The 17,028-nt window shown below is 55.1% G+C and overlaps 1 protein-coding gene across 4 annotated transcripts; it reads left to right on the plus strand.

Moving 5' to 3' along the window:
- The first annotated feature begins 9,217 nt into the window (after window positions 1–9,217).
- On the plus strand, window positions 9,218–12,977 carry STMN4 (stathmin 4). 4 transcript variants are annotated; one of them, XM_054383449.1, is made up of 5 exons: window positions 9,218–9,230; window positions 9,640–9,735; window positions 11,204–11,412; window positions 11,548–11,739; window positions 12,918–12,977. In XM_054383449.1, the coding sequence occupies exons 1-5, from the start codon at window positions 9,218–9,220 to the stop codon at window positions 12,975–12,977; spliced, it is 570 nt and encodes a 189-aa protein (XP_054239424.1). The 4 variants fall into 4 exon arrangements, with proteins under 4 accessions (XP_054239424.1, XP_054239425.1, XP_054239421.1 ...); XM_054383450.1 differs by having other exon boundaries at window positions 11,207–11,412; XM_054383446.1 differs by lacking the exon at window positions 12,918–12,977 and adding an exon at window positions 12,452–12,598.
- Window positions 12,978–17,028: the final 4,051 nt, after the last annotated feature.

Consider the following 17,028-nt stretch of genomic DNA (forward strand, 5'->3'; position numbering starts at 1 on the left):
GGACATTCATCACCCAGCCTGCAGCAGTGGGTAATGTCTCCCTGGGGCTGAGCATTTATTCACACATGGAATCCTTTAGGCTGCAAAAGACTTTTAAGATCCCCAAGTCCAGTCATTAACCCAGCACTGCCAGGTCACCACTAAACCATGTCCCACATGCTACACAGCTTTTAAGCCCCTCCAGGGATGGGGATTCCACCACTGCCCTAGAAAGCCTGTCCCAGGGCTTGGCAACCCTTCCAAGAAAGAAATTGTTCCTCGTGTCCAACCTAAACCTTCCCTGGCATAACTTAAGGAAGTTTCCTTGTGTCCTGTTGCTTGTTCCTTGGGAAGAGACTGACCCCCACCTCACTCCAACATCCTTTCAGGGAGTTGTAGAGAGTGAGGTCTCCCCTGGGCAACTCCTCTGAACAACCCCAGTTCCCTGAGCCTCTCCTCACAAGACTTGTGCTCTAGACCCTTCACTAGCTTTGTTGCTCTTCTTTGGACATGCTCCAGCCCCTCAAAGTCCTTCTCGTAGTGAGGGGCCCAAAACTGAAACCAAGATTCAGTGAAGTACAAAGCTAAGGAGAGCTCTGATAAGGGACAGGTGGGGTTTGTGTGGGAGCCTCTTTAGCAACCAAAGCATCCTTCCCTGACCCTTCGAACCCACCTGGGATGTGGTGGGTACAGCTGGCAGGACCTTCTCCAAGCTGGAGAGGAGAAGACTGAGAGGGGATCTAATCAATGTCTGAGGGCTGGGTGTCAGGAAGGAAGGGACAGGGACAGCCTCTGCTCACTTGCACCCTGTGATAGGACAAGGGGCAATGGATGGAAACTACAGCACAGGAGGTTCCACCTCAACATGAGGAGGAACTTCTTTACTGTGAGGGTCACAGAGCACTGGAACAGGCTGCCCAGAGAGGTTGTGGGGTCTCCTTCTCTGGAGACTTCCCAGCTCTGTCTGGATGTGTTCCTGTGTGACCTGTGCTGCATTCTATGGTCCTGCTCTGGCAGGGGGGTTGGACTTGAAAATCTCAACAGCTCCCTTCCAATCCCTAACATCCTGTGGTCCTTGCAGCTATTGGAAGAATATTAATATTAGTGTAGTATTAGTATTATTAGTATATCATCATCATTATTGCTTTTTTTTGTATTATTATCTCTTTTTGTATCATTATGTCACTATTCATTTTCTTCCAGCATCGTTCCTGGCTGCTCCTGCCGAGGTTGGGAGTGCTGGATGGGGAAGGGGGTGTGGATGGAACCGAGCTGAATGCAATGAAGTCCCCCACCCCATCAGGCTATACTGAGCCCACCCTTACCTCACCATCCCCACCTCTCCCCGCCACCGCCCCCCTCCTCCACCCCCCACCCCCCCAACACAATTTAAAGGGACAGACGATCTTTCCGAGCCGCAGGCGGCTTTCCCATTGGCTCGCTGCCCGACGATGATGTCATTTCTGCCCAATCCGTGGGAAGACATCAGCTTTTCCCCACCCCCTTCCCTCCCAACCCCTCCCCTCGGGTACCAGTCGGCGCTGGGTTTGTAGCATTCCAGAGGGATGGGATAGGGGAGGGGCAAATCGGGACACCACCACCCCCCGCCCAACAAAGGAGGTTTCCTAGGCTGTGCCCAGCTCCCGGAGGCAGAGTCCTGGTGATGGATCCTGCACCTGGGTCCTCAGCGCTGGGGCAGGTGGGCTGGGGTCTAAACCTGTGCCCTGGATGGCTGGGATTTGCTGGCTGCTCCTCTGGCTCTTCCCAAGGCCAGAAATCCCCTGGGACACAGAGGATCCAAACCTAAGGGTCTTCTTGCTGGAGCATCTGTGAATATTGAACCTTTTGGAGGAGAGGTTGGAGATGTCCTAGGAGAGGAAACGAGGGAGGGGGAACACAGAACTCCTGCCCATCCCTGCAACCCTCTGTAGCAAGGCTGGAGGATGGGAAAGGGCTCTGGGGGAAACTCTGGGTATGGTCATCCCAGCTCTGTGGGTTCCTTTGGATGGCTGCTCTCAGCTGAGGGCATCCTGGGACCAATGAACCTTCCCACATAGTCTCTGTTGTGATCCAGCTCAGAAGCAGCAGCAAACCCTTTGCTCAGCACTTCTGTGGCCTCCTCTCACTGCTGGGTTCTTTCCCCCTGGCTCCACATCCAACCTCCTCTCTAGCCACCTGTGCTAGAGAAGATCCCTTTTCTTCTACCAAGTACAAGTGATAAGGACAGGGCCTCAGATTGTGCTGGGGGAACTTGGAGTTGGACATGAAGAACAAATTCTTCTCCAAAAGGGTTGTCAAGGCTGGAACAGGCTGCCCAGGGCAATGGTGGATTCCCCATTCCTGGAGGGGTTTGAAAGCTGTGTAGATGTGGTGCTGAGTGACATGGTTTAGTGGTGGCTTGCCAGTGCTGTGTTACTGGTTGGACTTCATGATCTTCAAGGTCTCTCCCATCAAAATGATTCTGTGATTTTAGAGGCTGTGATTCTGCACTGGAGCCAGGAGACTTTGTGGAGTGGAGGGTGACAACCCTTAGGGATGGTGACCACCAAGTTTCTCCAAATCTATAGCCTCATAGATGACCTTCAGGAGCTGAATCATAGAATCATAGATGTCAGTTAGAAAGGGCCTTTAAGATTATCCAGTCAACCCCCATGCAGTGATCAGGGACCCCTTCAACTACAGCAGGTTGCTCAAAGTCCCATCCAGCTTGGTCCTGAATACTTCCAGGGATGGGGCATCCAAAACTTCTCTGGAAACAAGATCCATCCCCTTGAATGCTGTGGAGCTAGGGGACAAGGAGGTGCTTGTGGATGTGACCTTCCCCAGGGCTCCCTGCACCTCCCCAGTTCCAACAACCACAGGCAGCCATGCAGCTGAACTGTGACCATCAAGACAGGTGGCAGGGAGGGGGTTGTGCCCTGAGCCTGGGTCACGAGGAGCTGGAAGCAGCATTTGAGCAGAGTATCCAGACCTCTCAGCCCTGTGGGGTGTCACCCATCCCAGTGCCAGCCACAGCCTGGCCTGGCCCACCTCCCACAGCCACGTGGGGCCCCACAATAGCTGTTTGTCCCCCATGTGGCTGTTACATCTTGACTCTTTCCTCCCCTCTGCCTCAGGGCCATGCTCCATTCCTTCTGCAGCTCCTCACACCTCCCACTGGCACCCTACCCACAGCAGCCACAACTGTGTGGGCACCCACACCCTGCCAAGACAAGGTGGAGGTGCTCCAGCATGGAGCTTGCTCCTCACCTGATCCTTAGGAGATCCTTTTGGAGGGAAGCGATTCACTGCTGAGCTCCAGCATGACATTACAGATGCCCCACCATGAGCTAAATGCTTGAGCTACAGTGTCACCCAAGGGGTGTTACCCCCCATTTCCAGCTGACTCACCCTGTCCTTCTCCATGTCCTTCACCCTACATTTGTCTTCCAGGAGGAAGCACTTTCCCAGAACCACCTTGATGCTCATTGCATAACAGAAGAGAACTAACACGGCTCCCTAGAGGTCTTGGGCTTGTCATCGCTATCAGACATGGCCACCAGTGACAAATAGGCCACAGTGAAGCAGATCTAGGGGAAGGAGAGCTGATTTTAGGAAGGGCAGAACCCTGAAGAGGAGGCCTAGCTCTGCCAGGATTCCTCAGGGACCTCCGCTCGGCCCAGCACCTCCAGCAGCATTGCACCAAAATAGTTTCAGGATCTGGGACTCAGCCTCTTTGAGCTCCTATTGCCTGGTTGGAGGAGGAGAACAAGTCCTCATGTGCCTCTGGGGCTGTGAATGGGTCACACTAGGCTTGTGGCACCTTGGGAGGATAGAGAGGACACCTCTTTGCTTCCCAGCACGTGGAAGACACCCCACAGCCTATGCCACTGTGGGGTTTAGGGGATTGGGGGTGGTTTGACTTAACTGCAGATACCACCAGGGTCCCACAAAACCCTCAGTGTCCCCTTATTTGTCACTTGGTGACTCTCCAGCATTATCCAGCTCTAGTAGAGATCCAAACCTTGGTTTCCACCATGTGCTCAGCCCCTTCATTCCATCACTCCACCTCAGAACCACCCAAAATCCCTGTTCTCAGCTCAAATCCATCCCTTCACCCTTACTCACTATCATCTCCATCCCTCCTCCCCAAAATTTGCTTTTATCATTCCCCCCCTTATTTTAATGTTGGTTTTAATTTCCCACTCCTTTGGGTTTTTTTGCCCTAGGCCTCCCTCCAAACCTCTTCTTCAGCCAGACCCAGCCCTTCACCCCCACCCTTTTTTCCCTCCCTCCTCCCTTTTATCATTTTTCCTTCTTTTAATTTTTTTCTTTTCAGTCTCACCCTTTATTTTTTTCCCAGAACCTACCCAAACCCCCTTTTCCAGCCCAAATCCATTCCCTCCCCCCGTGCTACCCTCTCACCCCTTTTACCGTTTTCTCCCTTTTTTAATGCGAATTTTTGTGGTATTTTTTTCCTTCCCTTTATTTTTTTTTTTTTCCCAGGCCCAGCCCAAAAATAGCTTCTGGGTGTGATGTCACCGGGCTGGTACCCGGTTCGTACAGCCCCTGGCCCAATAGGAGGCGGCGGTAGGGATGAGCCAATGGTTGGCCGGGGAGATGATGTCATGGGGGGGGTCTGGGGGCCCCCCGGGTGGGATGCTCCGCACAGACCCCCGCGGTCGCGTTAAATGAGCCCGGCGAGCGCGGAGCAGCAGCTCAAGCACCGGCGGTGGGGTGAGTGCCTTGGGAGGTGGGGTGGGGGTGGGGGGGGTGGTTTAAATGCGGGGGAGGGGGGTGGGGAGGGCGAGGAGGCTGTTTTTGGGGAGGCGAAGGGTTGAAAAGTTTTTTGGGGAGGGGTTGAGAAGGGTGAGGGGGATTTTCCAGGGGGTACCTGGATGTCCTTTTCTGGCTGTGACACCCCTCTTTGCCCCACTTCCCATCCCTCCAGCATCCTCCTTGCTGAGCTGGGGCACCCCCTAAACCACCTTAAGGCCTCCGGATACTTTTTGGGGTGGTGCCCCCCTAGCCCCCCTCCTACCTTACCACCCACTCGGGCAGGGGTGGACCCTCCCCAGTGCGGGGGATGCAAGAACGAAGCTCAGTATACTCCTCCTCACCCCAACACCCTCAGCATCCTCGGGACCCCCAAGGGGGGTGCAAACCTCGCCTGGACCTCCCCCTCCTCCACCAAAATGTTGGTGCAGGGGTGCAGACCCCGACCCCCCCCACACCCCTCCTGAGTGCAGGACCAGCCTGAATTATTGCTGGTGGAAGGATGCTGGAGGAGGTGATCCACTGAAAGATTCCTTCCAGGGAGGGAAGGAAAAACGAGGGGGAGGAAGGGAGAAGAGGAAAAAGGGAGGGAGGGAGGGGGTGGCTGCCATCCTGCCTCCACCACAGAAACTGGGGGAGGAAAGCCCCCATCCCTTCTCAAGCTTCAAAGGAGGGAGCAGACAGCCCCCAGCATTCCTCCATCCTCTTCCTCCATCACTGGGTGCTTCCTCCAGCAAAGCAGATAGGAGATGTGGGGAGTCTCCATCAGGAAAAGGGATGAGAGACAGGGTGGTCTTCATCAGGAAAGGGGATGGTAGGTGGGAGGGATCCCCGTGGGGTCTCCACCAGGGGAGGGATGGGAGATGGAAGGATCCCCATCAGGGAAGGGAGTGGGAGATGGGGAGGTTCCTACCAGCTCAGAGGCTCTATGGCAGAGATCAGGGTGTGAAACTGGGTTGCAGTTCCTTGGGGTGGGCTCAGCCCCTGCTCCCTGCCACGTGTGCTTTGACAGAAGCAGGATCCTTCCCACAGCTCTCTCCAAACTAGGGATGTGAGTGAGGTTTCAGCCTGGGGGTGACAGATTTTGGCTTGGGGGTGACAGCAGCAGCAGGATTCCGACCACATGCCACTCCCCTGGGGCTGGGTGTGCTGGCTGGGAGGCAGGAGGACAGGGAAGCAGAGAGGGAAGGGAGAGGATTCGCTCTTAGAGGGACCTCTAAGCAGCATCTTCATCCAGCAAGAAGGAGTGGGGCTGGCAGCCCACCACCCATCTTCCCTCGCATCCACAAGGATGAACCTCATCATCCTCCCCATTTTGGGGCATGAATGCCAGGCAGAAAGGCTTCCATAACAGGAAATGCATCCAGGTCCCTCTCAAAATCCCAAGGAAAGTGAGGATTTGGAGTGCTATGCCATGGAGACAGCTTCCAGCCAGGCTGCGGGAGCTCAAGGCACAGCCTCGTGTCAGCACATGAGCCATTGAAGCATCCCCACCTCACCTTGGCAAGAGCTGCCCAGGGCCAGACCCTTCAGCCAGGTGGGGTGGACAGCCCTTAGTGGGGGTACACCCCTGGGGAACCCCCAGATCCAACCAGCTCCCCTCTACTAACAGCTGTGAGCAGATTATCCAAGTGATCCCTGTGTTAGATCCCAGCAGGATGGGGGGGAACAAGGAGCTGGGGCAGGTTATCTGGGTGATCCCTGTGTTAGATCCCAGCAGGATGGGGGGGAACAAGGAGCTGGGGCAGGTTATCTGGGTGATCCCTGTGTCAGATCCCAGCAGGATGGGGGGGAACAAGGAGCTGGGGCAGGTTATCTGGGTGATCCCTGTGTCAGATCCCAGCAGGATGGGGGGAACAAGGAGCTGGGGGAGGTTATCTGGGTGATCCCTGTGTCAGATCCCAGCAGGATGGGGGGGAACAAGGAGCTGGGGCAGGTTATCTGGGTGATCCCTGTGTCAGCTCCCAGCAGGATGGGGGGGAACAAGGAGCTGGGGCAGGTTATCTGGGTGATCCCTGTGTCAGATCCCAGCAGGATGGGGGGGAACAAGGAGCTGGGGCAGGTTATCTGGGTGATCCCTGTGTTAGATCCTAGCAGGATAGGGGGGAACAAGGAGCTGGGGCAGGTTATCTGGGTGATCCCTGTGTTAGATCCTAGCAGGATAGGGGGGAACAAGGAGCTGGGGCAGGTTATCTAGGTGATCCCTGTGTCAGATCCCAGCAGAATGAGGAGGATGAGGGGATAAAGCAGGTTATTTGGGTTATTCCCGTGTCAGAGCCTAGCAGGTTTGGGTGGAAGAAGGGTTGGAAATTCTGGGGACCTCTTGAGGTTGAGCTGGGTCAGGGTATGCTGTGGCTGTGCTGGTATGCAGTGCCCTGGCAGCTCCAGGATGCCCCTATAGGGGTTGCCCCTTCCCTGGGAAGCTGCAAGGAGTTAAGAGGCTCTATTTTGAGGGGGATTTTTTGCCCTTAGAAACAAAAGCTCCCTTAGAAACAAACTCAGCTCCTGCTTTGGGGAGGGGCATTTCCACTGGGAAATCCCTTGGATGGCACCAGCACCCTGCCTGTGTCCTCCAGAAACCCTGGGAAAGGGGAATCCACCTGGCTTATCCCGGTTTTCCTGAGGCTCTGGATGTTGCCACCCCATGACAGGTCCTGCAATTCATCCCAGGGCTGGGTGGGCATTCCCAGGGATGCCCTTGACAGCTATGGAGACCCCCTGAGAGGACCTCAGTGAGATGTGGGAGCAGGTCCCCAGTGCGTGTGGTGTGGGCAGGGCTGAGCTGAGGACTGGGGCTCTGTAGGCAGGAGTGGGGGTGGCAGCAGGAGTGGGCTGGCTGGAAGGTGTGGAGTATGCCTGTGGCTCCTGGCATGTGTGTGGACACGTGTGGGTTGTGTAGACGTTGGGCAGCCCAGAACACAGGGAAGAGCTCGGAGCACTCCGCTGCCTGATGCCATCATTTCGGTGGGTTCCCATCACACCACACCAGAGGGTGCCCACCACACCACACCACACCACACCAGTGGGTGCCCACCACACCACACCACACCACACCAGAGGGTGCCCACCACACCACACCAGAGGGTGCCCATCACACCACACCACACCAGTGTGTGCCCATCACACCACACCACACCAGTGTGTGCCCATCACATCACACCACACCAGTGTGCCCATCACACCACACCACACCAGTGTGTGCCCACCACACCACACCAGTGTGTGCCCATCACACCACACCACACCAGTGTGTGCCCACCACACCACACCACCCACACCACACCACACCAGTGTTGCCCATCACACCACACCACACCAGAGGGTGCCCATCACACCACACCACACCAGAGGGTGCCCACCACACCACACCAGAGGGTGCCCATCACACCACACCACACCAGTGTGTGCCCATCACACCACACCACACCAGAGGGTGCCCATCACACCACACCACACCAGAGGGTGCCCACCACACCACACCAGTGTGTGCCCATCACACCACACCACACCAGTGTGTGCCCATCACACCACACCACACCAGTGTGTGCCCATCACACCACACCACACCAGAGGGTGCCCATCACACCACACCACACCACACCAGTGGGTGCCCATCACACCACACCACACCACACCAGTGTGTGCCCACCACACCACACCACACCAATGTGTGCCCATCACACCACACCACACCACACCAGTGGGTGCCCATCACACCACACCACACCACACCAGTGGGTGCCCATCACACCACACCACACCAATGGGTGCCCATCACACCACACCAGTGTGTGCCCACCACACCACACCACACCACACCAGTGGGTGCCCATCACACCACACCACACCAGTGTGTGCCCACCACACCACACCACACCAGTGTGTGCCCATCACACCACACCACACCACACCAGTGTGTGCCCATCACACCACACCACACCACACCAGTGGGTGCCCATCACACCACACCACACCACACCAGTGTGTGCCCGTCACACCACACCACACCAGTGTGTGCCCATCACACCACACCACACCAGAGGGTGCCCATCCACACCACACCACACCACACCAGTGTGTGCCCCACACCACACCACACCACACCAGTGGGTGCCCACACACACCACACCAGTGTGTGCCCATCCACACCACACCATTCCCACACACCACACCAGTGTGTGCCCACCACACCACACCAGTGTGTGCCCATCACACCACACCACACCAGTGGGTGCCCACCACACCACACCACACCAATGGGTGCCCACCACACCACACCACACCAGTGTGTGCCCATCACACCACACCACACCAGTGTGTGCCCATCACACCACACCATACCAGTGTATGCCCACCACACACCCTGTGTAGGGGACACCAGGGGCTGTGTGATATCCCCAGCCCCTGGGACACCTCACAGTGACCATGACTCTTTCCTCCCCCAGGAACGTTCTTGCTGAAGACACCCAAAGATCTCCACACCATGACTCTGGCTGGTAAGGCACAGTCACGGGGCCACAGGTGGGGATGTGGGACAGCATGGGTATCCCAGACCCATATACCCAACCTCGATACCTTCCCTATGCTGAAACACCCCTAACCTGAGCAGGGTCTTGTCCAAACCACCCTGGGGATGGCTCTGCCTTGCTCTGGGATGTTTAGGGCATCCCACTGGTGACAGGCATGTGGTTAGAGACCAGGATAGACATCACCCATGTGGCCACCAGTAAAGCCACCTCTGCATGCCTCAGTTTCCTCTTTGCCCACCTTGCTCCCCATCCAGCTTATCATGGGCAAACCTTTATGCTGTCCCCATTCTGGCCCTTCCCTGCCACATGGTAGCCCCTTCCACAACTATCTGGCACCCCACACCCTCCTGACCCCATTCCCACCATCTCTTCCCAGCATACAAGGAGAAGATGAAGGAGCTGCCTCTCGTCTCCCTCTTTTGCTCCTGTTTCCTCTCGGACCCCCTGAACAAGCCAGCGTACACATATGAAGGTAGGAGCCTTCTGGCCAGCCGTGGTCTAGGGCTGCAGGAGTGGTGGGTGGGGGCTGTGGAGAGCTGCAGAGCCCCCTTGGGCATGAGCAAGGTCACCTTAAAACCTTCAGAGTCACCTTCAAACTTTCAGGGCAACCTTTATAAAGAGACAGTGCCGCAGTTTGCTGCCCCTGGCTGGAAGCAGGGGGTTGGGTTGGGATCTGAGGGGGCTTAGGCATCCTCCTCCAGCACGACTCTGCTTCATGAAGAGCTGGGTGTGGGCTCAGTATTTTTAGACAGACAGCACAGAGTGATTCAGACTGATTCATAGCAACAGGTCCAGAGGAGACAGTGATGATGGAAGGAGATGGAGCTTGTGGGGGTTCTTCTTGGCTTGTTGTGGGGGGATCTGCAGCTGGAAAAAGGGCTTCATGGTCCTATTCCCAGCCTCTGAATATCATCCCTCAGCTTGTCCAAATATTCCCAGCTCAGTCTCTTTGATGGGTGTCTTGGAGTCCCTACCCCAACTCATAACATTGGAACTGAACTACAGAGATTTGGGTGAAACCCATTGTGGTGGGTTGAAAATTACACACACACACACCCCAACATTACATTTCTAGGCCAGCTCAGTTGGAAGCAAATTAAAGTTGTATTTACAAACAAAACTACAACCTACAATGGAATGCAATGAATATGTGCAAAACAGACAATATTTACAAGATTGACAGAGATTTACAATTAATGAACAGCACCAGGACCCCCCCTGGCCAAAGACCAGGGGAAGCTGCCACAGCTCCTCCCTTCCCTGCCTCCTCCCCTACTCCCCCGTAGAAAAGGGACAAGAGACAGCAGCAGAGGAGTTCACACCAATCATAACAATGCAGCCAAGGTCAAGCAGAAGCAAGTTAGTACCTCACAGCCTGAGGAAAGTGAGAAGAGAGAGAGAGATTGGGGAACCAAATCTTGTCATAGAATCATAGAATCAACCAGGTTGGAAAAGACCTCCAGGATCATCCAGTCCAACCTATCACCCAGCCCTATCCAATCAACCAGATCATGGCACTAAATGCCTCATCCAGTCTTTCCTTGAACATCTCCAGGGACAGCAACTCCACCACCTCCTGGCAGCCCATCCCAATGGGCAATCTCTCTCTCTGTGAAGAACTTCCTCCTACTATCCAGTCTATAATATGGTAGCCTATAATATGGTACCCATCTTATGGTAGATATCTCTCCAATGGGACAGTTTAGAACTATCATGATTTTCCTTTTTTACACCCAATAGTGATTTATTTACAATTTTACCACTTTTCTGTTCAAGATCTGTGAAAAGCTGTAAAGGCATAGCCTAAAACTACCACCCCCGTGGAGATCAGGGAAGGAGGTGACCCATGGCAGGGGCTGCAAGTGTGGGACCATTGGGATGGTTTGTGCCCAGGGGAGGGATGCGCCCGTGCCAGTGGTCAGCTCGTGTCCTTCTGCCAGCAGACACGGTAGACCTGACCTGGTGTGTCATCTCTGACATGGAAGTCATCGAGCTCAACAAGCGTGCCTCAGGGCAGTCATTCGAGGTCATCCTCAAGCCCCCATCGTTCGATGGCATCCCCGAGTTCAACGCCTCCCTGCCCCGGCGGCGGGACCCGTCCCTGGAGGAGATACAGAAGAAGCTGGAGGCAGCAGAGGAGAGGAGGAAGGTAGGTCTGGTGGCTTGTGCAGCATGGGGACTCGCAGCCTTGCGCAGCGAGCTACGCCCACGTTTGGGGACGTCCCCGAGTTTGGAGGGGGTGGGTTTGGGACCCATGGCCATCGTGTGCCCTCTGCTTCTGCAGTACCAAGAGGCTGAGCTGCTGAAGCACCTGGCAGAGAAGCGGGAACATGAGCGGGAGGTCATCCAGAAGGCCATCGAGGAGAACAACAACTTCATTAAAATGGCCAAAGAGAAGCTGGCACAGAAGATGGAGTCCAACAAGGAGAACCGCGAGGCCCACTTAGCAGCCATGCTGGAGCGCTTGCAGGAGAAGGTGAGAGCCTGCTGAGGAGGCAGGGGGGACATGCTGGGACATTAGTCCAGAAAGGTGTCACAGGACACTTGAGCACCCTGCACGGCTCTTGGGGTGGCCTTAGCCCCTTGGGACACCACCAGAGTGGGGGCCTTCCCTTCCCTTCCCTTCCCCCTCCCTCCTCCCTCCTCCCTTCCCTCCTTCCCTCCCTCCCTTCCCTCCCTCCCTTCCCTTCCCTCCTCCCTTCCCTTCCCTTCCCTTCCCTTCCCTTCCCTTCCCTTCCTCCTTCCCTTCCTCCCTTCCCTCCCTTCCCTTCCCTTCCCTTCCCTTCCCTTCCCCTTCCCTTCCCTTCCCTCCTTCCCTTCCCTTCCTTCCTCCCTTCCTTCCACCATGCAGCAATACCCCAAAGCAACATCCAGCCTGGGGCGTGGGCTCCCTCCCGGGGACCAACCAAGCCCAATGTGTCCATAGACGTGGTTGGTGGGTGGAGAGCTGGGACCTGTATCTTGTCCACAGCCAGGCAAAGCCTTTGCCTTCCCCATATCCCACCACAATGGCCTTAACCACCACTTGCCATTTTTGCACCTCCTGGGTGGCAGATCTTCCCTTGGTCCCTTCCCCAGAGGCCATGGAGCCATTAGCTCCGTGGCGGAGCTGGAGGGATCTGTGCTGCCATGCTTAAGAAATGCTTCCACCCTGCCAGCCTGTGCAGACCTCTTCTCTCTCCCTGAAGCAGGTCTGTTCCCAACCTCAGCATGGAAGGTCCCACCCTCACCACCTCCAGCTCCCTCCAAAACATCCCTTCTGCAAGGAGCTCGCCCAGTGCCCTTCACCAAACGCCTCAGCTAGCCTTGGGTCAGAGGCAGAGAGCACCAGATAATGAAGGACAATCCGAGCTAAGCCCAGCTCCTTGGGGCTCCCGCTCCATCCCGTCTGCTTGACGTCTACCTCCTAGCTAGAGGGCAAGGACAATCTGTCCCTGAGTGCCTCCACAGTCCTTAAAAACACCCCAGGGAGGAGAGGACGCTGTTGACCCATCGGTGGTGTCCCTCGAGGGGATGAACCTCGCGAACGCCCTGGTGCCTTCGAACCCCTCCGAAGCCGCTCGCCAGCCCGTGGGGACCCCGAAGCCTGCCGAGCTAACACATGTCCCCCCTCCCTCCCTTCCCCTCCTTCCCTCCCACCCCCTCCTCTCACAGGACAAACACGCGGAAGAAGTGAGGAAAAACAAGGAGCTGAAGGAAGAAGCCTCCAGATAAAGAGGAGATGGTTGGACTGACAGCTCCGGGGAGGTGGCGGAGGCTGCCGCAGCGCGAGGTCCGATGGTGTGGAAGGGTGGAAGTTCCTCTGCTTTCTTTGTTCGTGAATGTAAAGAGTTGACCAGTGAAGCCATCCTATTTGTTTGGGGGAGGGGTGGGGAGGGAGGAGAAAGGAGGGAGGGAGGGTGGGCGGGAGGGTGCCAGCTTCGGGATGTCCACCTCCTTGGTGGGTCTCAGTGCACCGCTGCCCGTCAACCAGGTCTGGAGGAGACAGCCAAGGGCTGGTGAAGCAGAGAAGGTGACCCCCCCTGGCAGGCAAAAGCTGGAGGGGGGGCATATGGAGCAGGTGGGGAGGGAAAAAGGGGGAAGGGGGGGGAGAAATGTGCATTGTGTGTGACTTTAATTTGGTGCTGGGCAGGCAGGGTGGGCAGGTGGGCAGGCAGGGTAGGAAGGTGGGCATCCCTTTGATTTCTTTCTTCTCCTCCATCCCACCCCATCAATGGGCAACAGCATCTCTTGGTGTCCTTCCATCCCTTTGTCCTGCCTGGATTCAGGGCCTCTTGCCCTGAGTGGGTGTTATTTGGCCATAGACCTTAGAGAACCATATTGGGGAAGGGGGGGAAGAGATCCCCTTTCATTGGAGGTGATCATAGAGTGATGCTTGCTTGCTTCAAAGACTTATCCGGCTGATCTTTTTTCAAGGGTGAAATTAAAAACTGACTTCCCCAAAAGCTGCCTTTTTTTTTTTTTTTTTCCCTGGGGTGAGGACTTCCTGAGAGTCATCTTTGTGGTAACTCTTGGATGAAATCCCCTTTTCTGCTGTAGAGCAGCTGGGAAGCCATCAACTTTTAGAGGTGGTGGTTTGAAAGGGGAGATCACCCCCATGGAGAGTGAGAGCAGGAGAGAAAAACAGAGCAGGGCTGTCGTAACCATGATGGAAGGCACAAGGCAAAACAAGAGGGAAGGAGGAGATGGGAGAACAGAGGTTGGAGAGCCAGAGGTGGGGATGAAGAAGCCTCTCTGGAGAGCAGGAGAAGACAATGGCCATAGGGAGCCCCTGGGGACAACAATGGCACCTATTGGTGACACCAGGGCAGGAGGAAGGTCACTTTGGTACCCCACCAACAGCTTATGACCAGCCCAGGAAGTGCCCTGGGAGAGCTGCTGCACAGTCCCCTGGGTGATCTTTGCCACCAGGGAGGATGAGTGAAGCAGAGAGATCTGGGGGGTGGCTATGTCCCCTCCTCTCCCAGCTGCCAGCAGACAGTGCTACAGTGCCCTGGCACCTCATCACCCTCCAGCTCTGATGCTAACAGAGGGTTTGGTCTCCACTATGGCCAGATAAGGCTTTCCAAGCTCTGACTGAACGTCTGGAGGGAGCCATGTCCCTTTCTTTGTGCCATGAGGTGCCCGCTGGGCTCCCAGGGGAGGGGAGCAGGGGAGCGGGCAGTGGGTGAAGGAGCTGGAGGGGGCTGGTCTAGCTGTGGCACCAGCTGGCCTTCTTTTGTACACAACCCTTGTAAATAAACTGCCTTGGCATTTCTTTTGTTTTCTCATCATCTCTGAAGTGTCTTGTGTGTGGGGGGGTGGGGTTTTAGGGAGAGGGAATCCCAGTGTAGCTTACACTGGGAAGGGGAAAAGAACTGGGAGGTGGGATGGTGGAAATTAGGGTAGGAGGCAGCATGTGCATCAAGAGGGTGGGTCTCATTCACTCCAGTGTCCCAAACAACAACATCCTGGTAGAACTGCAGCAGATTTGGGCTCCTTTGGTCCACCAGCACCCAGTTGTGCACCCCAGGCTTACCCCATGCACCCCCCAGGGCACACAGCAGTTATGTTCCCCCCACCTTGGACCTGGAGTAGGGAGCTGGAGCCAAATTTCTCCCTATACTGGGAGATGAGGAGCTGCCCACCATGGTGAGGAAGCATGGAGGCAGGACATGAGTCAGGGTCTACACCTAGGCCAGCTGATCCATCTATCCATGCACCAGGCAACAGCAAAGTGTCTGGTCCTCAGGGTCAGGAGAAGAACCAGGGGATGTTTGCTCCAGCCCTAAGAAGGAAGCAGCATCAATTCCTCACTCACTTTCCTTGATCTGAGATAGTTGATAGCATCAAAATTTAGGATCAGCCTCCCAGGGCAGCCAAATGTCCATTACTTGTGGGCCAAGGACATGATCCAATCCAATCTGGGCCAAGGACATCCTCTCTGACCTGATCTTCTCCGATTTGGGTTAAGGAGGCTCCCTCTGATCCTGTGAAGCCTTTGATCCTCTGAAGCCTTGGAAGCTGAGTGTACAGCCAAGGAACTGGTGGTCTCAGAAGTGTGGGATTTGGTGCCAACATTAAGACAAATCCCAGGAAGGGATCCAGACCTCCCTGTGGACACAGCAGCTGTGCACAGGCATTCCCATCCTGCCCAGGTGTAACAGTAAAGGCGCCATAGCAAAACTGACCGTGCAAAAAAGGGACATGGAACCAAAGTTGAGGTGTCCACCAGGGTCATAAGAATCACAGAATAACAGAACTACTGAGGCTGGAAAAGACCTCTGAGATCATCAAGTCCAGCCTATGACCTAACAACCAGTGGGACATGAGTTAACAAAGCTCAAAAGCCACATGGGAGAGGACCTGAGGAGGGTACATGAGTTTCTTACACCAAAGAAGGGAGGAGAAGCTGCAGAAGGTAAGATGACACAAGCTGAGGGAGCCAGGGTTGTTCAGTCTGGAGAAGAAAAGGCTCTAGGCAGACTTTATTCCAGCCTTCCAGTACCTGAAGGAGCCTTCAAGAAGTCTGGAGAGGGACTTTTCACAAGGGCACATGGGGAGAGGACAAGGGCTGATGGTTTTACATTGAAAAGGGATTTAGATTAGCTGTAAGGAAGAAAGCCTTCACTGTGAGGTTGCCCAGAGAGGTTGTGGGTGCCCCATTGTTGTGGTTTAACATCTGCTTGGTGGCAGAACATGCAAGACTGAAAAATCCTTGACTCAGGATAAGCATGAAGGAAACAACAGCTCAAAGCATCAGTGTGTCATCGGTGTTCTGCTCCCACTGAATCCAAAACACAGCGCTGTGCCAGCTACTAGGAAGAAAGTTTATTCTAACCCAGACAAAACCAGCACACCCTTCCCTAGAAGTGTTCAAGGCCAGGCTGGACAGGGCTTGGAGCAGTCTGATCTAGTGGAAGATGTTCCTGCCCATGGCAGAGGGATTTGACTGTGTGAACTTTAATATCCCTTCTCACCCAAACCATTCTGCGGTGCTATCATTCTGAATCTACTGTTCCCTCTCTCCAGCAGACCTTTTGCAAACTGTCATCTCACTTCTCTCTCCTTCCTGGAAGGACCTCAGGCAGTCTCCAGCTGGATTTGGGACTGGCAGTGATGAGACTCAGGCTACTCTTAGCTTTTCTGGGATAGCCTTGCAGGGCTGCTCTTAGCCATGCAGTGAGCAGGGACATCTTCAACTAGAGCAGGCTGCTCAGAGTCCCATCCAATCTCACCTGGGGAGGCTACCTACAACCCCTCTGGGCAGCTTGGGCCAGTGTCTCACCACACTCAGTGTAAACAATTTTTTCCTTCTCTCTAGGCTGAATTTCTCCTCTTCTCATTTAAACCCATCAGCCCTTGTCCTGTCACAAAAGGCCCTGCTAAAAAGTCTGTCCCCAGCTTTCCTATCACCTGCCCTAAAGCACTGAAAGGCCACAGTAAGGTCTCCCTGGAGCCTTCTTTGCTCCAGCCTGAACAACCCCAACTCTCAGTTTGTCCTTACAGCACAGAGGTTCCAGCCACTGCATCAATTTTGTGTCCTGGACTCTCCATCAGGGCTATGTCTGTAAGAGGTCCCTTCCAAACCCCATTATGCTGGGATTCTGGGATGGCTGGGTTTAACAGTGTGCAAATTCTGATCAGAGCTTAACAAGGTGATCATTCATTAATTAGAGTGGTGCTTCTTCAAGCAATTTATTAGTCTCTTAGTGGGGCATTGCTTAACCAGGAGAACCATCACAGACTTTCAAATGCCTGCAATCCAAAGAGGGAAGGTCAGGTG

The sequence above is a fragment of the Indicator indicator genome, chromosome 9 (assembly GCF_027791375.1).
Source record: "Indicator indicator isolate 239-I01 chromosome 9, UM_Iind_1.1, whole genome shotgun sequence".
Lineage (NCBI taxonomy): Eukaryota > Metazoa > Chordata > Aves > Piciformes > Indicatoridae > Indicator > Indicator indicator.

Bases quoted from the DNA above. Each gene is read 5' to 3' on its own strand.
- STMN4 (XM_054383446.1), top strand. The intron at 9,736-11,203 runs GTAGGAGCCTTC...TCCTTCTGCCAG, and splicing joins GCCAGCGTACACATATGAAG to CAGACACGGTAGACCTGACC. The intron at 11,740-12,451 runs GTGAGAGCCTGC...CTCTCCCTGAAG, and splicing joins TGGAGCGCTTGCAGGAGAAG to CAGGTCTGTTCCCAACCTCA.